This window comes from Mesocricetus auratus, unplaced genomic scaffold (genome assembly GCF_017639785.1).
Source record: "Mesocricetus auratus isolate SY011 unplaced genomic scaffold, BCM_Maur_2.0 Super-Scaffold_100008, whole genome shotgun sequence".
NCBI lineage: Eukaryota > Metazoa > Chordata > Mammalia > Rodentia > Cricetidae > Mesocricetus > Mesocricetus auratus.
This window is the reverse complement of record NW_024429192.1, coordinates 6,757,886-6,781,729: the sequence shown is the minus strand read 5'-3', so window position 1 is coordinate 6,781,729 and position 23,844 is coordinate 6,757,886. Positions and strand designations below refer to the sequence as shown.

Sequence of the window (23,844 nt, the reverse complement as noted above, 5' to 3'; positions counted from 1 at the left end):
CTTTGTAGACAGGCTGGCCTCGAACTCACAGAGATCTGCCTGCCTCTGCCTCCCGAGTGCTGGGATTAAAGGCGTGCATCACCAACGCCCGGCCTGTGCTTTTTTTTTTTTTAAGTAGATTTTTTTTAAAGTTCGGTCTTGCAGACTGGCTCCCTCTATACAAACACCGATATTTAGCATTTTCTTCCCATCCTCAGGATCTCAGTTTGGTCGGCCTAGCCCCTGCCTCTTTGGATCTTAGTGGCCACCTCCGAGACAGTGCCACAGGGAGGCAGAGCGTCTGTCTGTCCACATGCTCTGTTGATCCGGCCTTGGCACTCCGTGCTCTGCTCCGGGAGTCGGGGCGGAGCTGTGAGCCTGGCCCCGCCCTTGGGCCTCGTTATCTACGTTTCTGCGTCAGGCGCTGGGTGAACTTGGCAAGCCCTCCTGGAGGCGGATGGGGAACACGTTGTGCCCTGCGCCCGCCCGCTGGGCCCTCCTCCTTCCCGCCGGCGCCGCAGGGCCTGGACGCCAGCGCTGTCCCTAGGTCTGGGGTCTTTGGAACCCGAGTACCTCGCACCTGGACCGCAGCTCCGAACTCCCACGCTTTGTCCCCAGCGTTGTCACTGATAGCTACAGGCGTGTGGACACCGCGCGTAGTCAAGCGGGTCATATAGATGCCCGTGCCCCATTTTAAAACAAAGCTCAATTATAAGCGCGCAGCGGCCTGTTTATCCCAGCCCAGCCTCAGATCCCCGAGGGCTGCCGTCAGATAGCACCCAGAGGAAGTTCCATCCCGACAGAAAGAGCCGGGTCCGGACCCAAGTGACCCGTTTGAGACCCTCGGCTCGTTCAGGTGCCGACAGCAAGAGCCTAGGCAGGCAGATGTGGAGAGTGGGGGGCGGAGGACTCAGTCTCCCATTCGGTGCAATGGGACGTACTGCGTGCTGGGTAACCAGACTGTACTTCGCGCGCTGACGGTGGGTGGCAGGGGTAGCAATGCCTCCGCCTCCGGGAACCCCATCTTCCCACGGTCCCCACTCCCCCCTGGCCAGGGCTGCACGCGCTGCGCTGCTTCTAAAGTGCGTCACGGACCGCACCGGCCGCGCAGCTCCACCGGCCTGGGTGAGGCTGGCTCCGGGCCAGCGCAGGCTGGGCCAGCAACGCCTGGGCCATCACCCCGCCTAGACACCCGGGCGTAGAAAGCGCTCAAGTTGCGCAGCACCGGGATCGCAGCCGGGGACACTCCGCTAGGGGCTCGGCGCCCCCCGGTCGGCCTCTGCAACCCCCGGGGGCACGAGGTGACAGCCCCCTCAGTTCCTTAGGCGCGCGGAGCCCCAGAGATTTCTTCAGGATCAACTACGCGGCGGCCTCCCCCGGCTCCTTGCCCCGCCCCGGGTCTCCGCCCCCTCCCCTTGGCTAGGGACCTGGACCCGGCGGCGACCGCCTAAGAAGCTCGGGCAGCCCGGACCGGGAGGCGGCTGGGGGCCGCGGAGCCGCTGGTCACCGACTCTCCCCGCCATGTGACTCGGTCCTCCTGCCCGCGACCCCAGTGCCAGCGCCCGCGCCCTGCCGCGCTGAGCATCATGCTCCTGCCGGGACACCCGCGCCCGCCGCCCGCGCCCCAACCCGCGCAGAATCCCGGCCTCCGCAGGCAGGTAGAGCCTCCCGGGCAGCTCCTGAGTCTCTTCTACTGCACGGTCCTGGTGTGCTCCAAAGAGACCTCGGCGCTCACCGATTTCTCTGGTAAGAGCTCCCTTGCTTGCCTGGAGCCCGCGTTCCCCTCGCTGTTGTCCAGGTGAGGCGTGGTCCGGGGGCTGACTCTGCACGGGGCACGACCTGGTTGGATTAAAGTTAAAGTGTGTGCACTCCCTAGCAATTTTCTTGCCTGGTGGGAGCCCTTGGTGTTTAGGTGATGGTATCGGGGGAACCATCTTTTCCTGACGATATTTCGAGTTGTTCGCGGTGTTCGGGACACCAGCAGCCCAGCCCCGACCTTCATGTGTTCTCTGGAGGATTCCTAAATTGAGAGCCGTACCACGCCCAGCGCTGGAAGACAACCGTGTTCTGGGCGAACAGAACAGTTGAGCTTGGCTGGCCACCCACACGATTAAGGGTGCGTCCCAGCTAGACTCCAGGGTACCCATGTAAGGAGACTAGACCAGGGCACGCTGGACCTGAAGTCCAAGGCGGACGGTCCCTAGGGAAGGAGCCTGGGAAGATGGGAGGTCTGGTAGAGATGCCTTGGGAGACGACGGCAGAAAATACTCAAAGGCATGACTTTACAGCCAAAGGTGCCAGCACGCCCCACGCGCCAAGCGCCCAACACACCTACACTTCCTACACACACACCCTGACTTCCTCCTGCCAAGTCAAAGGTCGATGCTTTTCTTTGGCGAACTCCTATCCAACCTCGGCAAAAGATCTCAGCAAGCTGTGGGGCGGCAGGTGGCAGGTGTGGCGGTGATGGCTTTTAGGAGGTGACAAATGTCTTTACAGCTGTAACAGCCCCATCTGGGCTCCATCTGCCCTACAGCTTTCTCCATCACTCCAGGACGCATCTCTGCGACTCTCTCTCCCCTTTCTCTCAGCACCTTCTGCCCAGCCCAGGCTGGGCACAGACTCTTAACAAGCCCCTTGCTACAGGGTTTTTGTTGTTTCCTTTTCAGTATAATCGTGGTAAACAGTCTCCCCTCCGTTCTGCCTGTGCGGCAGCCTACCAGGCAAAGAAACTGGGAGAGCAGACTTGAGCTGGGTTCCTGGTTTGCTTACAGAGAATGTCATTCATTGTGAGCTGAGAGCCCTGAGGTCAGAGGTTCTTTGCTTAGAATATTTAATATCAAGGCAGTGTTCCTGCCTGGCCAAGGAAGCCAAGATACGCCTGTTTGGCAAGCAAACCAAGGCCCTTAAAAACAAGGCAGCCACAGAGAATCAAAACTCTGGTAAATGTGCGGGGGAAATTCGTCGAGCTTTCTCGTTTGTTTGTTTGGCTTGTTTTGAACTTTCAAGTACTATTGACATTTTTCTTTTTTCTGCAACAGAACTTTCTTGACTTCCAGAAACTTTCTGTATCTGCTCATTTCAGCTATAGTGAGCAGCTCTGAGTTTTCAGCCACTGTCTTGCCCTGATTATTGGAAGGAAAGAATTAAAAGCTGGAAAGAAAGCTCCACCCCACTTTGGTGACATCACTGTAACTGAACAAATATTGCTTTAGGCGAATTGCAATGAAACTCCCCCCAGCCCCCAGATTACAGACTTTTAGAGTCTGTTTCAACTGTGTAGGTTATCACACACGTCTGGAAATTAACTGTGCATAGCAACGACGTACAGAAGACCTAAGCTGTAAACAGGGAGGCGACATCCTGTGGAGAGCAGGTGTGTGCATGATGGTTCTTGACTAACAAGATTGATGGATGGCTTTCCCTGCTGCCTTCCTCCAGATCCGGGGCTTCTAACTCCCAGAGCCAGCAGCAGGTGGTGGCATTGCCAAATCTCCTCATCCTCCCTCTTTGCTGTCTAGGGACTGGAAAGGAACACATGGTCCCGTCTTCCCAAGTTATAGGCACTCTCAGGTGTAAACCCAAGTTCTAAATATGTGGGATGGGAGAAACTCCAAAAGGTCTCAGAGAGAAAGGAAAGGTGAAGCCTTCCAGTGTTGAGAGGTTAGCATTAAGTTGAAGCAAACCCTCCAATCACATAATAGAGGGAAAAAAAACCCGGCTCCCAAATGGACAGTTTGAGCACCCAAATGAGTGTGTTGGCCTCACTGATTGATTTCCTGTGGCCGCAAAGGGTACCGCCTGCTTTCCTGGGGACAGGCAGGCCTGTTCGCTTTTATGAGTTTGGCAAGTGTGTAGGAGAGCAGAAATAGTGGGCTCTCCCCTGTGGAGCTGTACCACAAAAGCCCGGGGCCAGGGAGCTTGTTGGACAATGCAGACACTTGTTTTCTACAGAAGAGAAACATCAAAAAGGTGTGGAGGAGAGAGGGAGTTCAGGACCCCCTGGCCTTGTGAAGAAGACCAGAGGGTAGGTCCATGTGAAAGAAAGTCCCAGAATGCCGTGGGCCCCCGTGGGAGGGCCCCTGTCGGAGTCTTACAGTGCAGAACATCCCTGCAATCTGAGAACATTACTTAATGTCCCCCCCTGGCCCCCACACGCAGTGCTTTCCCAGGCTATTGCCCGAGGCCTTCAGCTGGTGCCATTTTTCCTGGGTCATTGATTTTTTTTTCTTTTTTCTTTTTGGCATGGAGATTCTAGCATTAGATCGCTTAATAATCCGGAGGCTGCATGGTGCCCCCCTCCTCCCCCTGCGCGTATGACTTGGGCTAATCGTCCCCAAGCCTGCTGAGGTCCAGGCTCCCTGATACTCTCTTCCCTCTGAAGACTGTGGGCTTCCAGGCTGTGGTGGCCACTGAAAAGCTACCAACACTGCGTTAAAAATGTATCCCGGGGCAGACACCATGGCTCAGTGGGTAAAGGCACTCGTCACCAAGCCTGATGACCCGAGTTCGTATCCAGACCCACACAGTTGAAGGAGAGCACACAGGCAGAAGCAGGCAGAGCTCTGAGTTCAAGGCCAGCCTGGACTACAGAGAAGAGTTCCCGGACAGCCAGTCTACACAAAGAAACTGTCTTGCAAAACAAAAACAAACAAGGAACAGTGGCTGTTCTTCCACAGGGCGAGGATCAGTTTCCAGCACCTGTATGTTGCAAGTCCCCTTCCAGGGCATCCAATGTACTCTTCTAGTCTCTAGCATCAGACATACATGTGGTACGTGTACATACAAGCAAGCAAACACATATACACATAACTTTTTAAAATTCTTTTTAAAGCTCTTAAATGTTCCCTCTCCCTCCCCTCCTCCCACACCCCCCACCATCCCCCCCAGCCTCCCACCCTATCCCTACTTCCTTCCACATAGAGGATATCCAGAGCCTGTCATTTCACTCAGGGCAGGGTCCAGGCCCTCCCCCTAAGAGTCCAGGCAGAGAGAGCATGGACACACAATGTCCGTTTGTATGCCAGGGATAAACACTGATCCACTGCTCAGGACCCCATAGGTTGCCCAGGCCTCCTCACTGACTCTCACATTCAGGGAGTCTGGATCAGTCCCATGCTGGCCTCCCAGCTGTTGGTCTGGGGTCCAAGAGCTCCCCCTTGTTCAGGTCAGCTGTCTCTATTGGTTTTGCCAGCCCATTCTTTACCCCTTTGCTCATCACTCCTCTCTCTCTGTCACTGGGTTCCGTAGATTCAGTTCAGTGTTTAACTGTGGGTGTTTGCCTCTGCTTCCGGCAGTCACTGGATGAAGGTTCTAGGATGGCATATAGGGTAGACGTCAAGTTCATTATCAGGAATGGGCATTCAAGGTGGTCTCTCCACTATTGCTTATCTTGCCCCCATCTGCATTTTATGATGCCTCAGTTATATTGCCCTTTAACCCGGGGGTTATTGTCACTTAAAAAGTCATGCTACCGCACGAAAAGCCAGCTTATGCCAGAAGACAAGCAAACTGAATGCTTGAAGTGCTGTGGCTGTTGCGGAAGAGCAAGGGTCTCGAGCTGCCTGTCTGTCTCCCTGGAAAGCAGCCGCATCTGAGAGATGCCAGCACCTCCGGCCCCTTCTGCGGCAAAGAGGTGTCTCAGCTCACAAGTGTGCCGTTATTGATGGCTGTGGTCTCCCGGGTGCTGGACAGGAAAGGGCAGCCCAGCAGCAGTTCCCCCGGGAAAAGACAGCAAGAGGAAAGGGATTAATTGAGTTCAGTGATTGATTTCAGCCCTGAAGCAGCCCCCGGGTGAGTATTAGTCTCATTTACAGACAAGAACTTGGCCTTGGGTAGGCTCAAAATACCCCAGCTAGTAGAACAAGAGCTACCCCAACATTGAGCTGGGGCTAGCCCAGGGGACTTGGCCTTTGATGGTGTTAAGGAACAGGACAACACTTTGCCTAGCCTTTCTAGATAATTCCTGGAGTGACCACTGCTGTCTCAGTGTCTACTGAGGAAACACAGCTTCCCATCATAGTGGTTAAGAAGAGGCTGTAGCTATGGGGGATGCATGTGATGGTTCTGGTCACCTCTCGGTATCTCCCGAGGAGTGATTCAAGGACCCCCGTGGGCCTCCCGAGTGCTGGGATGAAGGGCCTGCCCCACCACTGCCCAGTCAAATGCTCCTTTCTATAACGCCATATCGTCTGCATATAAACTACACAGCTTCTCTTGCGGACTTTCAGCCATTGTGTACCATCCCCCAAACAGCCCAAGCTCTACTCAGATAGCATTTATATTTCTAAGAGCATGGTCACAAGAAAAATGAATCTGTACCCATACAGAACAGGCACAAGCTGTGTGTGTGTGTGTGTGTGTGTGTGTGTGTGTGTGTGTGTGTTTGAGGAAGATTCTCATGTTGCTAACTTGCCTCCAACTTGATATGTAGCTAGCTGAGGATGTATGTCTTTGAACTCCTCATGTTCTATCTTTGCCTCCTGAGTGCCAGGATCCCCAGGAAACACCACCAGAATCAGCTTCAGGTGTGCACGTGTATAATCAAAGGTCAAAGGTCATGCGTTGTGGCGCATGCCATTAGTCCTAGCACTCAGAAGCAGAGACAGGCAGAACTCTTTGAGTTTGAAGTCAACCTGGTCTACGTAGTGAGTTCTAGGCCAGCCAGAGCTCTATTACAAATAAACAAGCAAATGTCTGACCTGCCGTGGGTTTGGATCCTTCAGTATTTCCCATGCACATATGGAGGGCAGGTCGTATTTGCTGCTCCATCCTGGAAAAATGACTTTTTTTTTGTTTATAATTGGCATTTACGTTGACAGTTGAACAGTGGATAACTTACAGATAAATATCCACATATTTGAGGTATGTTCTCAAAATGTTTTGATTGATAGGTGATGATTATGAAATGATTTCCCGCCCCCATCCTGTACTTAGTACGTTAGCGTCCTTGAAAAGGCGCCAGTTGAGGGCTAACAAGACATCTGCCCCCTGGCCCACCGCCCATCCCTTACTGCTTGCTTTGCCTGATTCTTCCCAGCAGTCTGGGTTTGAACCCAGAACTCATCTGGTTTCAGAAGTCCACACACTTATCATTTCGCTAAGGAATGGTTCAAGAAAGTAGGACTTTTGGGAGTGGCCGTGACTGTCTAAATGAGGCTGGTGTGTTTGTGTCCTTTGGTAAGGACATCATTTGCTTAAGAGCATAGATCATGGAATCGCTAAGATTGTTAAGGTTGTAGCACTACAAGGAGATGCTCCAGATGGGAGACACTGGCCCAGGGATCCTCCCCTCAGAAGGGGAGCCAGTTGCTGGTCCCTGGATGCAGCCATCTCCGGTTAAAACGCTGGCCTAGCCCAGGCAGTGGCCTAGCTCCCCTCTTGGCTTCCCTCAGCACAGGTGAGTTAACAGCACCATTGTTTATCAGATGAGAAGAAACCAGAAACCTCTATTTTGGATGCTGTTTCTAAGAGTTTCGTGTTCACGGCTCATTTACTCCTCATGGCTTTCAGTTTAAAATGAAGTTTATGTGTTAAGAGAAGCTTTTTCTTTTGCTAGCCGCTTTGGTTTATCCCCCGCCAGTCGCCTGGGCTCTGCCGCGCCAGCCTGGTTCTAGATCCGCATGAGTCCCAAATAAACACACAGGAGGCTATATTAATTATGAAGCTGTTGGCCTTGTTTGTCTCTTACTGGCTAGCTCTGCCTTAAGTAATTACCCCATAATTGTTAATCTAAGTATGTTTCTTACCGGAGAATAGTTCCCGGCGTCCTACCCCCATGGCGTCACATGTTGACTCTCTTGTGTTTCTCCTACCCAGAATCCTCCTGGATTCCTAGCCCCACCTATCTAGATTCCTATTGGCCAGACAGTGCTTTATTAGCATAAGAGTGATTAGGGATTTTAATCTAGGCAGTTTTCTAATATCAAGGGAAGAAAATAATGTAAATAAATTGCAAGTGGTTTAGAGTAATTACACCTTTGTGATGGTCATTGCTTATTTGCCTAATCTTTCCCAGGACTTACACATATTTCTTATTCCATGTCCTACCTGGAAAAAAATAAATACATAAATATTCACTATGGAGAAACACCAGCAACAGGTCACTCAAGCTTCATATGAACACACATGCACACTTTAATTTAAAAAGGATTCATATAAGTAGAGTTCTGCCGATTATGACTGTACAACTGAAAACATTATACAAGCATTACACAGCAGTAGCAACAGATCTCTTAAAAAAGAAATGAAAGAGGTATTTTTAAAAAAGAAATAAAAGAGTGACAAAATAACAAAGTCCACCATGAAAAAGAATGTCCAAGTGAAGGAAATCTACATGTAGCTAACGACATGGAGACTGCTTTGACTGAAATGAACATCTTTGTATTCAGGCCAGTGAGTAGATTAGACACAGCCAAAGACAGAAACAGTGGTGTGGAATACCAGAGAAATGATTCAGGAGAAAGGAGAAAGGCTTAGAAAAATCCATAGAAGATGGTAAGGAAATATACAGGTGATGCTGCAACGATAAACGGCACACTTACTGAAAGTAAAAGTATTTATTGTAGAAATTACCCACAAGAGACAAGTAACCCAGATGAGCCCAGTAGTTTTCCCCCGCCGAACTGGAAGCCTGAAAAGAGAGAGAGAGAGAGACTTCCGCTGTTCAGTCTTTTATACCTCCCCCCCCCCAACATCCCTAGCCATGCCCAAAAGTGGGCCTGGCTAGTGACGTAGTTCACCGCCTACGTACGTATACATCTTTAGTCATGCCTAAAGTGGGTGTGGTTAGCGGTGTGGTAAACCGCACTTTTATTACCTCATCTGTGTGCGCCTGTAATAAGTCACATGGTTAATGGTGCAGCACTGTTTCCTCCTACATATAGGCATACAGGATGGAAAGGAAACTTAACACACAGAGAGAGAGAGAGAGACAGACAGACAGACAGACAGACAGACAGACACAGACACAGAGACAGAGGTAAATTCTTCAGAGACAGAAAAATGAGAAAGAGGCAACATTCATCGTAGAATCACAGAGTTGGTTTTCAAGAGTTGTGGAAAGATTCTCTTTCAAGCATCTCAAGCAAGGTGATTCACAGACACATCAAACCTTTAAAATACTAAAGACAAGCAAACTGAGGGAAAATCTTATCCACAAAGTCTCTCCATCAACAGCACTGGGAGGCAGACTCAGGGAGATAAATCATTTTTTTTTTTATTTCTGAGGAAATGAAAGTCCAAACAGCCCTCAGCCAAGAGCTATGGATGTGTCAAACTATTTACAAGGATGAGTATGAAGGGAAGATACCTATACCAGTAATAAACCTTCACTGAAAGAACTACGACAGGCCATTCTTCCTGGAGGACTTGAAGTCTGGAATGCCTGAGAAAGAAAACACGATAACTTCCAACTCACTTCCCTCACACTTTGTCTCCACACTTGAGAGTGGCGTCTTGGTTACTGTGCCAGTGCTGAGAGGAGACACCATAGCCAAGGCAACCTATAGAAGGAAGCATTTGATTGGGGGCTCGCTCAGTTTCAGAGGGCTGGTCCATTATCATCGCGGTGGGGAGCATCGTGGCCCATTACCATCGCGGTGGGGAGCATCGTGGCCCATTACCATCGCGGTGGGGAGCATCGTGGCCCATTATCATCGCGGTGGGGAGCATCGTGGCCCATTATCATCACGGTGGGGAGCATCGTGGCCCATTACCATCGCGGTGGGGAGCATCGTGGCCCATTACCATCGCGGTGGGGAGCATCGTGGCCCATTATCATCGCGGTGGGGAGCATCGTGGCCCATTACCATCGCGGTGGGGAGCATCGTGGCAGGCAGCCGTGGCATGGTGCTTGAGAGCTTTCCATCCACAGGCAGCAGGCAGAAGGAGAGGGAGAGGGAGGCAGTGGGAGGGGGAGGGAGAGGAGGGAAGGGGAGATGGAGGGAGGGAGGGCATGTGCTTTTGATACCTCAAAGCCCACCTCACATTGTATATATATGTGGCTCTTCCAACAAGACCACACTTCCTAATCCTTCTCAAATAGTTTGTCACCTGGGGACTAAACATGTAAATGTGTGAGCCCACGGGGGCTGTTTTCATTCAAACCACAAGTGTCGTCTCTCCTCCTCCTCCTCTTCTTTGTCCTTCCTTTTCTTCTTCCCCGACAAAGTCCCACAAAATAGATCTGTTGGTCCGGAGCTCACTGTGCAGACTAGCCTGGCCTCCCGGAAATCTGCCTGCCTCAGTCTCCCAAGTCCTGGGGGTAAAACCCGGCCCCGCCATGCTGATCTGCGTATCTTTGTCTTAAGAGTGACGTTCTTTTCGGTGTCTTGTTTTCCTCCAAGTCCTGGACGTCATGCACGGCAGGCAGGTACCTTGCCACTGGGTTGTCCCCAGCCCAGATACCTTGTTCTTTTGTCTGAGTTCATACAGCGCGCTCTTGATCAGCTCGAGCTCCTCCACTGCCTACCAGCCTGAGACACCCCCATATCCTCCCCAGACGAGCCTCAGTCCCAAGGACATTCTGTGGGAGAGGAGGAGGCTTCCAAAGCCTCTCAGGTATCAGATGCTAGGTCCGATCAATGGCCACTGTGATGAGCTCCTCTAGTCTTGGTTTTAGTGGATTCATGGACATTCGAATCATAAGCGAGGACTCTGAAGGATACACAATAGAATTGCCAGGCCATAGACTCTAATAATCAAGCACAGATCTAGAACCAAGTGTTTATCATTGTGCCTACAGAGCTGGCAGATGACCATGTGCAGATTTTACGTTTTCATATGTGTCTGACTCACACTTCCTCTTAGAGGACTCAGGCCCCAACACTGAACTTTCTCTGCACTAACAAGTTAGACGTGTGCTTGGGCTGGTAGTTTCAACTCAATGGACAAGTTTTCCAAACACAGAGCAACGTAAGTCCAGGCAACCAGGCGGCATTGAAATTCACAACTCCCCGGGCTGCTGAATCTGAACCGTGTTTGCGAATGGTCTGATTTCATGAGTGCCTCGAATGTCCCATGAATACAAATAGCCTCATTTGGGGTTAGAGGAACAGGGAGGTAGACATGGAAGAAAGATCTCCAAAACAAATCTTGAATTCGGATGAGTATAATGGAGTGTAATCCCTTTTCGGGTCTGTCAGCATTCCTTTGATGATTACAAATGAGTCCCCTTCCCCCGGCAATGTGGAGAATAATCTGGATAAAATAACCCTTTTTGTCTGCAAAGGCCTGGGAGATGCTTACCCGTGACAGCTGTCAGAGTAGTGTTTCAGCGTCTAAGGGCGCTCACACCGTGCCACAGGCCCAGCTCCTTTCTTTCTCTTTACTTCGGAAACTTTTCGTGTTTGGCCACTTCTACAGTTCTCAGGCTTGAAATCATAAATCATTATACTGTCCTAAGGAACAAGAGACCCTGTCACTGAGCCCCCCACCCCCTCCCCACTCTTGCCAGTTGGACAGAAGACAAGTGGAATGAGAATGAATGATCTTATCTGGAAAGCTAATTTGTACAGCCACTGAGGGATCTACTATAAGAAACATAGATAATGTGGCAGCCCCTTCCCTTAGAAAAAAAAGAGGGGGGGGGACACATGCAAGTCCAGGCTCCTGTGTCTCTTCTGGTCTCTCTGGTTGTGAAAACGCCAGGGACGGCCACTGGTAACACTGCTTTCCGTTCTCTGAGGCTTAGATGACTAAACACTTCCTCCAAAGCGTATGATCAAAGTGACTCTTGGGCATGTCGGGCTGGAGCCGAAGCCCCCTCCCCAGCCTTGGAAGGAGGACAGGTGCCCTGCATCTTGTAGACTCTCTGATCTGTTTTTCCACTTCCATGGGCGAGTTCAGGCCCCCCCCGTTCCGATTTCGCCTTTTAGTTGAGTCAGCGCCCCACCGTTAATATGGTTCTTCCAGGTGGTTTAAATGAGAAATGTCTCCCATACGTTCATGTCTCTGAGCACCTGGTTCCAGTCGGTGGCGCTTGGGGAGGTTTAGGAAGCGCCGCCGCTGCCTAGCTAGAGGAAGTGCGTCACGGGGGCGGGCTTTGAGAGTCTATAACCTTGTCTCACTTCCAGTTCCTGCTCTGCTTCGAGTTGTGGCTGCAGATGTGAACCCCCAACCTCACGCTGCTGCCGCCACGTCTCCCTGCCGTAACGGAGTCTTATCTCTCTGGGGCCTGAAGTCACACTGAACGGTTTCTTCCATAAGTTGCGTTTGGTGATAGTGTCTCACCACAGCAGCAGGGAAAGCAACCAGTACACCCCTTAAAAGCATAAACCAATCTCATGAGGCTGAAGGGCTCCCCTTGTCCAGCGCCTACCTACCTGGGGAGAGTGTGGCTCCCTGGAAGGGTGAATGGAAACCAGGATGATTTTGATCTAAGTAACATTTGGCAATGTCTGGAGGCTACAATTCTGAAGGGTGCTGGCGGAACTGAGCCTGGACACCTGAGGATGCTGCTAATCGTCTTCCAGCGCACGAGGCGGCAAACGCCAGTCCCCTTGCTGAGGAGGAAGAACCTGGAGCAGGCCAGCAGAGGTGTCCCTGTCCCATTCCCACCCTGCTGGGGCTTGGAGAAATGCAAACACTTCAATTGTCCTCACACGGTAACTTACTTGTGTGTGCTCTGCATGAGAAGGTTGGAGGAGAGTTCATGCGATCTTTCTGCCGCGTGGGTCCTGGGGATTGAACTCAAGTACTCAGCAGACAGAGGTTCAGGCGCCTCTGTCTGCTGAGTAATTTTTCCAGCCCTTGAAACACTGGAACCAAGGGTTCCAAGACACTGACAGCTCACGTCCTAAAGCCCAGCTTGTCTTCTCAGACCAGGGTACTCTTCATTTCCTCCAAAGTGTGTGTGCGCGTGCGTGTGTGCGTGCGTGCGTGTGTGTGTGTGTGTGTGTGTGTGTGTGTGTGTGTGTGTGTGTGTGTGTGATGCAAACCCCTCTGTTAAGGTGCTTCTCCACTCTGTCCGGGGGTTTTACCTCCCCTCCATGCCCTTGCCTCTAAGGGACTGGCTTGTGAGTTTGGGCTCTTTTCCCTCATTTGAGCTCAGCCGTTTTCTGCCAGCTGGAACCAGTCACAGTGCTGCCCTGGAGAGGCGTCCAGGCTTGATGTCTCTGCTCTCTTGAAGCATGAGCAGGGACGAGCTTACAACACCCCTCGGTTATCTCGAAATCTCACAAACAATGGCATGCATGCAGGGTTCAGTCTGACCTGAATCTTACAAGGGAAGAGGGAGAGGAAGTCTTATAGACCAAATGCTTTCCCTGGAATCTCCTTGTGGGATCCCTCCCCCATTCCCAGCAGCCATCCCCCTGTCCCTCTGCTGGTCACCTCACCCAGCTCTGCACACCCACACGCAGACAGCCCTGGCACTCACCCAGACACATCGCTTTTAAGCAGCAGTGTCTTCCTCTGCTGCCTGTCACACACTCCCTAGGACACATGTGGACCTCGTGTGGCCTGGAGCTGAGTGAGGTCCCCGCCCCGAGGAGAGGTGAGCCCACCACCACCTCCCACCCAGAGGCTGCAAGACCTCAGGATGCTTCCCACTTCCAGACCATGCTCGCTCCTGTCACCTCGTTGGTAGACAAGTCACAACGCTACTCAAAGCGTTTCCTCCTCTCAGATGCGGAAAATCTGCTATTGTTTCCAGGAGAGCGAGTAGGGGCACTGGCAGGAATGGGTGTGCAGTATTTAAGCAGCTTCGTGACTCAGTCCATCTGAATTTCCAAGCATTTAAAGACCTTTGTCCAAAAAGAAAAAAAAAGGCCTATTGTATGGTTCTTGGCACAGAAGAAAATAGCAAGAACTCTGCTTCAGATGTGATTTTCAAGCGGGTGACGTAAGACCTCTGTCTAACGGTGAGGGCTTTGCTCATTTTCTCGTTCCTGCTCATTCAGGGGCCCTGAAGCTTAAGCTTTCAGAGCCAACTCGTGTTGACGCTGAAGCATCTCTTCTTGTGATTCCCTTTTAATAAAAAAGGCATCCTGTCCTTAGGCGAAGATTAGGGTGCCTTTTCGACGAGTGTGGCTTACTGAATAAAAAGAAAAACACATTTGAGTGCTATCCAGTATATATTTTATATATCGTATGCAGTGTAGTTCCTTCTCAGCTACCTCCTCAGACCCCGGACTCGCGGGTACTCACGCGCCCTCTGTAAGGTGCCACAGGGTTAGCATGTTCCCTGCCTACGCGTGCTCCCACGCATTTCCAGATTACTTAATATAGAGTACAATGGAACGCCATGCAAACAGCCGACACGCCGTATTATTTATGAGCTAATGACAAGAAAATCAGCCTGTAATGTGCAGTACAGACCCTGTTTTCCCTCAAGTGTTTTCAGCGCACAGTTGGTTGAGCCCACGGGTGTGGGATCCATGGTTACAGAGGTCGGCTGCAATTGTCCTCAGAGTGTGTCTTGTACAGATTTACTCTATTCCCCCTCTGTGCCGTTTGAGAAGGCAAACTCAGACTACACTGAGCTTCCCTGGCGCCTCATGTATTCAGGGCTCACTTCTGGGTACAGATGTCATAAAAACCAGCAAGGAAAACTCAGTGCCAAACGACCCTTCCTTCCTTTTCTTCCCTGGATTTGAATAGCGAATGGTGATTTTTCTTTTAACAACACAGACACATTTTATGAGTGCATCTGTGGCCTCCCTCTGTTTGGTCTTTTCCTGCTATTAGCTGTTATGTACAAAGAATGGAACATCACACTCAACCCCTGGGTCCTTCTGAACCACGATGACCCGGTGGCGCTCGGGCTGGGGCATCTTGTCACAGTGTGGCCAACAATCTGTCCTCGGAATGGGGGGAGTCTGTCTACACATTTCAGTTCCCCGTCCAGTGCCACACATCCCTAGCAAAACAACTTGCTTATATCCCCGGAGAAGGGTTTTGTTTAGTTTCTACAATAGGAAATGTGACATGGCGTAGTACAGAGAACCCATCACACAGCAAGGGCCGCTCTGGACCGACTCTCACATAAAATAAGGCCATGGACAAGATGCGCGCGTTTCTGCAAACAGACGCACACAACCCTCCTGGCCCAGGTTATACGCCCGGCCGTTAGAAATGCCTCGCTTCCTTACTCCCATGTGAGCAGACGGAAAAACGAGAGAGGAGCCTGTGTCTCTAGAACGTGTCAGCAGTATTCTCACAACCCAGCAACGTTCCCTGGGATTCCTGGGGCCTTGTGGAACTTTCTGGAATGTGACTCATCACTGCCAAGGAACCCGGTGAAAGCTCGCTCTGCACCCGCATCCCCTCACTACCACGTGTTTTTCTCTCTCTGAGAAGGTAAATTCTTAGGCAGGGCTCGGGCAGGCCAATGTACTAATTGATGGCCTTACTTTAAAGAATGTTAAGTGTTTGTGACTCAGTCTCACAGGGACGAAACTGCAGTGCTGGATGGTAGGTTGCCCATCGGTATGATTGCTGCTGTTACTATTATTATTATCATCATTATTATTCCAGCAAGTGGTGAGAATCGAGCCTTGGCTGACTCTCTCTGCGCCTGAGTGGACCGTGAGCAAGAGCGAGTCGTTAGGGGAGGGCTGAGAGCCACAGGGGAATTCCACAGAACAGCCAAAGCCTGGGCTTATTTCATCACCAACTGAACATTTCACCAGAGCTGAACTTCAGGAGAGCTGTCGCCAAGGAAACCACACGTTACAATGGAGCTGGCCAATACAATACAGCCTGCATATGGGAAATCAAACATTATAAGCAGCCACTTTAGGCGCAGGAAAAAGGGACGTGAGGTGAACGTCCACAGCGAATGTCATTTAACTCCGTATACGCATGGTGCTGTCATTTCAACATGAATTGTGCACCTGTTCTCGTACATGCCTATTCACAGGGCACACACGTGGGGGTCAGAGGGTAACCTCGATGGTGGCCCTTGCTTCCTACGGGGTCTCTCTAGTTGTTTGTGGCTCTGAACACCGGGCTAGTTGGCTCGTGAGCTCCTAGGAATTCTGTGTCTGTACTATAGGACTTCTCCCCACAGGACGGCTGGGGTCACAGGCATGTGCTACCACTCTGACTTTTACATGGCTTCTGGGGACCCAAACTCTGGTCTCTATGCTTCCCCGGCATTGAGCCATCGCTCTGGCTCCAGACCCGGTGTCTCTTTAGTCTAATTTTAAGCAAGAATGGTCTTTATCTTTCTTCGCCCTGGCTTTTGCCAGTGTCCCCTGGAGTCCCACGTAGTGATAGCTACTGATTCCCTATCACCCTGAAGGGAACAGTGTTTGATGAGGGTTGTAGGCCCAAGAAGCATCCCCAGCTATTTGGCCTCAGATTCTCACTTGTCTGGAACAGTCTTGATTTAGAATAGGTAAGATTTAAAGAAGTCAAGATGTGAAGAAAGTTCCAGAACCTGAAGCTTTGGGCTGGGGGAGAGAGGGCAAAGGAGTCAGCCTTTGATTCTGTGGCTCTGCTCAGGGCTGTACCGTACCCACAGAGTTCTCTGCTTACTGTAAATGACTTATTACTTAATTTGGTCATTATGCACGCTTGTATATGTGGCGGCCAGAGGCCAACTTTGGACACTGTTCCTCAAGAGACGTCCACTTTGTTTTTTGAGACAGTTTCTTTCACTGGGACCCAAGGCTTGCCAATTTAGTTTTTAGGATGCCTGGCCACAGAGCCTTCTGCCTCTGCTTCCCCAATGCTGGATGGAATTGTACCCACACGCCGCTTGACTGGCTACTCCAGTGTTTCATGTGGGTTCTAGAGAACAAACTCAGGTCCTCATGCTTGAGTGACAAGCCCTTCAGCCTCAGCCAGCTCCTCATCCTGCTCTGCCCAAATCCTGAACCCCCAAATCACCAAGAGGCCCATCTCGATGCAAAAGCAAAGAGTCTTTTATTGTAGGTGTTTAACGAGCTAACCCCACTAGCTCAGGCCCTTCACCCCGGCCACCATGGCAGATGGCTGGAGAAAGACCCCAAGATCCTCGAGGCAGGGATCTTAAAGGGTAGCCAGCATAAGGGGAGTGTCTAGGGGTAGGAAACAGTCTCAGGGTTGGTGTACTTCCAGGTTTGGGTGACCCGCCCTGTGTTGATTGGTCAACTGGTTGTTATGGCCCATAGGCCCTCCCAGGGTGGTTGCTATGTTCTGCAGGTCACTGTTGTGCACTGTCTGTAAAGCATACCCAGAGCCGTAAAGCACAGCACAGCCAGCTAACTTCTGATTGGTTCCTTGCCACCAGGAGGGCATCTGACCTTAGTGACCAGGACAGGAACGGCAAGGTCATGCAAGCACATGTTAGCCTGTCATGGCCGGTCACGTCAATCCCTCACTTTAAATGTCTCCAGTCCCCATCAGAACACAGCAGCTCCCTCTTTCTAAGCCTGGACTCACCTCACAGCCCCACCCACCTTATCCTCCGAGAATGATGGCTTCCTTCCGGTTTAGCCCCAGGGAAGTTAAGGCGCAGTCCAAATGGGCACATCTGGTAAATGGGCTTGTTACCACCTATTGCTCAGCCCCAGGTCAAATGCGGGCTCATGGCTTCCAAGAGCCCTTGAACTTGCCGACAGGAGGCGAAGAGGGTCACGCACAGTGCAGACTGACTTTGAAGAGTAACTGACAGACCTCAGCTCTCCTCTGTGTGCGGAGCCACGTGCCGGCACAGGCTGAGGAAGGTGCTGTTTGATTCTGCACACGTGCCATCTCAGGCCTCCTGCTGGCCCCGAGAGGCAGTGGAGGAGGACACGGGGCCGTGAGCCATCCATCTCCTTCTCTGCACATTGCTGTGGTGTGTCAGCCTGTAGCTGTCTTCCGCAGCTCACCGGAGTGTGTTTCTCTCCTCTTGGTGCTTCCTCGTCTTACTTCACCTGGGTCCCAGGTGCTCCTGGGAAAACACTGGCTGTTGCAAGATTGTGACCACAACAGATCAGGGCTCCTGGCCTCAGGCTGTCCTTTGCTTGACTCTCCCACACACCTGTGAAGAGAGCCATGGGGGGCGGGTAGCAGCAACAAAGAGGAACCTTCCACAGAGCTGAGGTGGGCAGGGAAGCCGTCAGGCACTGAACCCTGCCTCTACAAAGAGCCATGGGCTCCTAAGCCCCGGGACAGCAGAGTACGGCCTTATTTGGAGATGGAGCCTTGGCAAAGGTGATCAAGTTAGAATGAGGTCACCGGCTGTGCCTTCCTCACGACTGATGCCCTCACACAAGGGGAAACTTGGACACAGACACACATGCCGTGGGAAGGTTGGAATTATAGTACCATGAACCAAGAGCCTTCCAGTAGGTGGAAGAGAGGCCCAGAACTGACCCTTCCCTAGAGCCTTCAAAAGAACTGTGGTCCCAAAACACTGTCTTGGACTTCTGGTCTTTGGAAGTGAGAAAGAATTGGTTCCTAATGTCCTAAGCCACCCTGTTTCTGGTACCTCTTTACAGCAGTCATCTGGAGGGGGGATTTAAAACTGCAGAGGTCTGAGCACTTGCATATAGCTGCTCATTCTATCTCCGACCCACTAAGATACATGCCGTTCTTATTTGATTACCGACATCTGTGGGGGGAAGCTTGAACAGTTTGGTTGCGGTCACGTGATTCTGGTCAGCTTGGTAATGCTCCCTTATCTGCCTCTGCTGTCATCTTATTCCTCCACATTCCTCCTGTCACCCCTGCCCCCTGCACTTTCCTTCGCCGGAGCCTTCTTTACGGTCATCACTTTTGCCTTCCTAAGTGTCCCTACCCAAGTGCTCACAGTAGCCATCCCCAGGCTCAGCCATCACTAACATACCGGTGACGTGTGGACCCCTGTTTCATCATCCATCTCAGGGCTTGTGACCTGGGACCCCATGGAACATCCCACAGCCTCAGCCTAGGCAGCAAAGAATCGCAAAGCAGATGATATCACCAGCTTAAACTGGCAGCCACCCTGTCTGAAGTCTCTCTCTCTCTCTCTCTCTCTCTCTCTCTCTCTCTCTCTCTCTCTCTCTCTCTCTCTCTCTCTCTCTCTCATGCCCAGGTCCTCACCATCCCCTCCTGATTCTAGAGCTGAATTGCTATCTTTACACTCAGGAACAGCCATGGGACACAGTGCAAAATTAAAATGTAAACTCCACACTCCTAAACCAGAGAAAAGGGACTATTTGTATTTTATTTTGTCATAGACACACACACACACAGTTTCACTATGTAGACCAGGCTGGCCTTGAACCTACAGAAATCCACCTGCCTCTTCCTGGAGCTCACCGAGTAGATTAGGCTGGCTGGTCAGAGAGCCCCAGGGATACACCCGTCTCTGACACCCCAGTGCTGGGAACACATGTGCATGCTGTCCTGCCTGGCTTCTTTATGTGGGCTCTGAGGCTCGCACTCAAGCACTCACGTTTGTGAGACAAGCACTTTGCTCACCAAGCTGTCCCTTCAGTCTTCAATAAAGTTTCCTCCCTTTCAGCTTGATGGACTTGTGCATGGACATGGCCCCTACTCCGCTTTCTGTCTCTCTTCCTCTGCTGAGCGCTGGAGATAGCCCTGAGCATGCCATTGAAACAGTCATTTTTAAGGGCAGTGAGAGGTGATCAGTGATTCCTATTCAGAAATCCTGCTCCTGGGCCTAAGTGAGAGCCCTTTCAAGCTGGGCAGAGGCTGGACCAGATGCCAGAATTCATCAGAAGCCTTGTCTACGTGAGGCTCCTTGGACCTGCAGTCTCTGTCGGTCACTCCACTGTTTGTCTGATAGGAAGGCAGCATGGCCTTGTTGACACCATCTGGGAATTGGGCATCAGAAAGGTCAAAGTTGCCGCCTCTCTTCCTATGTCCAGAAAACCCCTGGGAAAATTGAGTGAGTGGGCAAGTTTGCCAATGCCAAATCCACAAACAGTGGGGCTCCCTGGGATGTGCATCGGCAAACAGGTCTGGTGTCCAACTTATCCAGCCTGAAGGTGCCCAGGAACCAAGACTTGAAACCGAATCCCCCGCCCGACGGTGGTGGACAGAGCCGACGTGGCAGGGGTATTGGTCGCTCACACAGCTAGGCAACAGGTGGAGAACAGTAGCGTAGATGAGGTCAGCCAAGGGAGCTGGGCTCCAAGCGAGATGAGGGACGTATAGGGCTCCGGGGCCACTCCCTGCCCCAGAGCTGGCTGCTGGAGGAGGTTAAGCCAGCTCCGGTGTGTGTGTGTGCCAGGGAATCAATTAAGGATGAATACAGAGCTCGAGGCCAGCCCGGCCTAATTACTGTGCAGGCGCCCGTATTTCTTTTCATTTGCTGACTACCCGTCCAGCCTCCCGGTGTCTATGAAACACAAGGGGGAGGGTGGGGGGAGGAATGCAGTGGGTTTTACCCAGGTTCTAGGATGAAGCCAAAGAACCAAAGGCTGGATGGTCTGCCCAAGCCTTCCCTTGAGCCCAGCGGTGGCTGTGTTAGACAGAGCCAACAGTCTAAGTTGTACTGAGGTCCCATCTTCCAGATGACATGGCTAGATCAGATTCAAGCCTTAGGGGTCATGGGCTTTGGGTTCTGTGATCTGCTTAGGAACGCCACCTGTTAGGTCAGGAGCTCCAGGAACCTGCCCTGCTGTCTGCATCTACATAGTATCCTCAGAGTAGCTCTCCAAGGCTGTTAATCCTGCTGTCTAAATGCCGTCACCCCCAACGTGCAAAGAGGAAAAAGAAATGCCTTCACTTACATGAGACGTGAGATTACTGTACAGTTTCCCAATTAACTGGATGAAGCACTAAGTACATGCCCTTAAGTCTTCCTTTCTGCCTTGATCGTCTTACCCATGCTGAGGGTGGGCAGAAGGGAGCTCTCAGAACTGAGGGCTGTTTAAGGGAGTGAGTGGGTGTGGAGACTGCATCTTCCTGTCCCCGTGTCTGGGTATTAGGGCCCTGCGGGTTCTGCTGATTGGTCGGTGACCCTGAGCCTGGTTTCTGAGAGCCTTTTGTTGAACACAGGGAAAGTAAGGCAGATTTGGCCAAGCCCAAGCAGAAAATGATCAAGGTAGATTTCATATCTGAGTTTTAAGTGCTGGTAAAAGTTGCATTAAGTTATCAAGTGCTCTGCAAACCCGGCTTCCCCCGCCAAGCGGCTCTGTAGTTTGGGGATTACTCTGCATCCTGAAGAAAAGAAAAAGTGTTTTGTTTAGATGCTGGGGGGAACTCAGGGATTGATCCAGTTTCTCTTAAACTAATCTAACCCAGATGGTGCTCACTGAATAACTTTCTGGGGTTGGTACCTGGTCACAAAACAAAGTGTTCATTTTCTAGGGACTGAAGCCTTTGGTTGGAGTGGCACAGATGGCCTCCTACCAGACCTGTTTGGAATCAAATAGTGAGTGTAATCTAAAGATGTTCATTTCAGACTAACAGAACAGGCAGGGCAATTGTTTGGGGCAATAATTTAATTGATTGATTCGTATCCTCTCCCCTGCAACTCATAGCCTTTCAGCTGGATTCATGGTTCCTGTGTCTTTGGGTTCAAATGATACTAGGTTGAAGAGACAAAACAAAAACAAAACAGCAACAAACCTGTGTGCACACTGAGCATGTTTGGCACCTCCTAAGTAACACAGTGAAAAGCCACATATAAGGCATTTTAGTTATGCATTATAGTCGGTGTCCCGAGGGATCAAGAGATGGGTTCACATAGATACACTGCATGGCTTACACGAAGACGGGTTCACATAGAACACAGCATGGCTTACATGAAGACATTATGTGTTTTTGTTTGTCGGTTTGGCTGTGGAGACAGGGTTTTGCTATGTCCTTCTAACTCACCGGCTTTAAACTCACGCTGGGGCTCTGACCATAGAAGCTATGGCCAGTCTTCCCCTCTCTCCACAGTCGCCTGCGGTTTTGTGTGAGGAGCCTGAGGTCTGAAGACTTTGGTATATGCAGACCTTTCTGGAACCATTCTCCTGTACACACCAGACATACATGCAGCATGCTGTAGAGAGAAATCTGCTAGTACTGAGGCTCACGAGGACTCACAGCCTGCCCTCACACAGCTCTGAGACTCACAGCCTGCCGCTCACACAGCTCTGAGGACTCACAGCCTGCCACTCACACAGCTCTGAGACTCACAGCCTGCTGCTCACCCAGCTCTGGCCCTGCTAGTCTTCCTCACCTGCTCCCTCACTCTCATTCAGAAGTAATTTACACACACACACACACACACACACACACACACACACACACACACGCACACTTCTAGGTACTACAGATACAGCCATAGATAAAACAAAAGCATTCCAAAGGGGGAAAAACTGACCGTATGTCCCCAGTAGTAATTACAGCAGAGCTGTGGCGGCGGCTAACACTGACCACGTGCAGTAGTAATTATGGCAGAGTTGGGGAGGTACTAACATAAGGGTCTGAACTCTACACAGGTGAACACAGTCACATTTTGCACAGCGACGTCAGTCAACAATGGCCCGCTGGTATGACTTGGTTCTGTAACCTTCTAACACAGCCTAGGTGTGTATAAGTATACTCTGTGATGTCTGGGTAACTCCAAAATTGCCAAATGGCATAACTCTCAGGATGTGTCCCTGCTTGTGGAGAGGCTTTACTTTAAAGAAGATTTGACTTGTGTGTATGTGTGGAGGGTAGGGTGGGTGTATGCACATCTGGCGCCGGGGCCTGAGGGGTTCGAAGAGGGCACCGGAGCCCCTGGGGCTGGGCCAGAGGCAGTGTGGGGCCACCCTGCTGGGTGCTGGGAACGGAACTCGAATCCTCTACGTGCTCTTAAGATGAGCCGCCTCTCCAGCCTGCATCCCGATTTTAAAGCGATGCATAATCGTGTATGTGTGGGTGTCCACGAAGAGGACATCTGGTTGAGACACATGTGACTGTATAGCGGGAAGTCTAGGGCTCAGTAAGTCAGGGTCCAGAGAGACGGAAGGAGAAAACGATGGAAGGATAAGAACCTTCACATCTGGGGAAGCGCGTGAAGGAGGTCGGTGCAGCTGAATGAGGCACGGCGCCCCCTCGGCGATGCGAATCACGCGTGGCTTACGGCAGGAAAGCCACAGAATGAAGAGTTCCCAGCATGTGAAAGCCAGTGATTGCTGGGGTTATTTTTTCCATATTGAGACATTTGGGAATACTTGATCTTGAGTGCGATTGAATAGCATATGGGGAAAGTTTATGTTTTATGCCTTTGGCAATAGGATTGTTTGGCTTTAAGACAACCAAGCAGTTTTATTGTCAAAGGGAATAGTTGTGTTGAGGAAGGGTGCCTGAGGACTGGACATCAGGCATTTGCAAAGCTCCTCTCTCTCTCTCTCTCTCTGTCTCTCTCTGTCTCTCTCTGTCTCTCTCTCTCTGTCTCTCTCTGTCTCTCTCTGTCTCTCTCTGTCTCTCTCTCTGTCTCTCTCTCTCTCTCTGTGTGTGTGTGTGTGTGTGTGCATCTTCTCAGCATACTAAAACTGGAGGCAAATGACCCACGTCATTGTTCCCTTGCGAAGCTGAACCTCTCCTCGTCCCCAAGACGCTGTAGTCCTGAGTCCATCCTAAGCCTGAAAGCAGTCCGTCTAGGGTGTTGGTTGCTCCTCCCCTCTTTGGGTCCCTCTTGATAGCAAATCTCTTTTTGCTTTCCGTCTCTGATGACATTCCCCAAGCTCGGCTACCAGCCTCTGAACACTGTAGTCTGATCAGGCGTCTAACCTCTTAATCCCTCCAGATAGTAATTAAGTTTCCACCCGAACCCATGGGTGACACACACCTACAAACCCTGTATAAACCATAGCCCTCATGCTCTCCCCAGGGAATGAAGTGGACACCCTCAGTCACTGAATATGATGCTCTGCCCAGCCTTCTTACCACCTGCATGCAGCTGTGAGGGAAACTCTGCCTGCTTTTGGGGGGGGGTGGGGACTTCTAACACCCATAAGAACG

The 23,844-nt window shown here is 51.2% G+C and overlaps 1 protein-coding gene across 4 annotated transcripts in view; it reads left to right on the top strand.

The window, feature by feature from the left end:
- The first annotated feature begins 518 nt into the window (after positions 1-518).
- Positions 519-23,844, top strand: part of Eva1c (eva-1 homolog C) — a 65,862-nt gene continuing 42,536 nt past the window's right edge. Inside the window, exon 1 of one of the 4 annotated variants that reach the window (XM_040750514.1) lies at positions 519-1,725. In XM_040750514.1, the coding sequence (XP_040606448.1) occupies positions 1,566-1,725 (160 nt within the window). In that variant the 5' untranslated portion in view covers positions 519-1,565. The remainder of the gene's footprint in view (positions 1,726-23,844) is intronic. The other 3 variants (XM_040750513.1, XM_040750512.1, XM_040750515.1) reach the window with 3 other exon arrangements.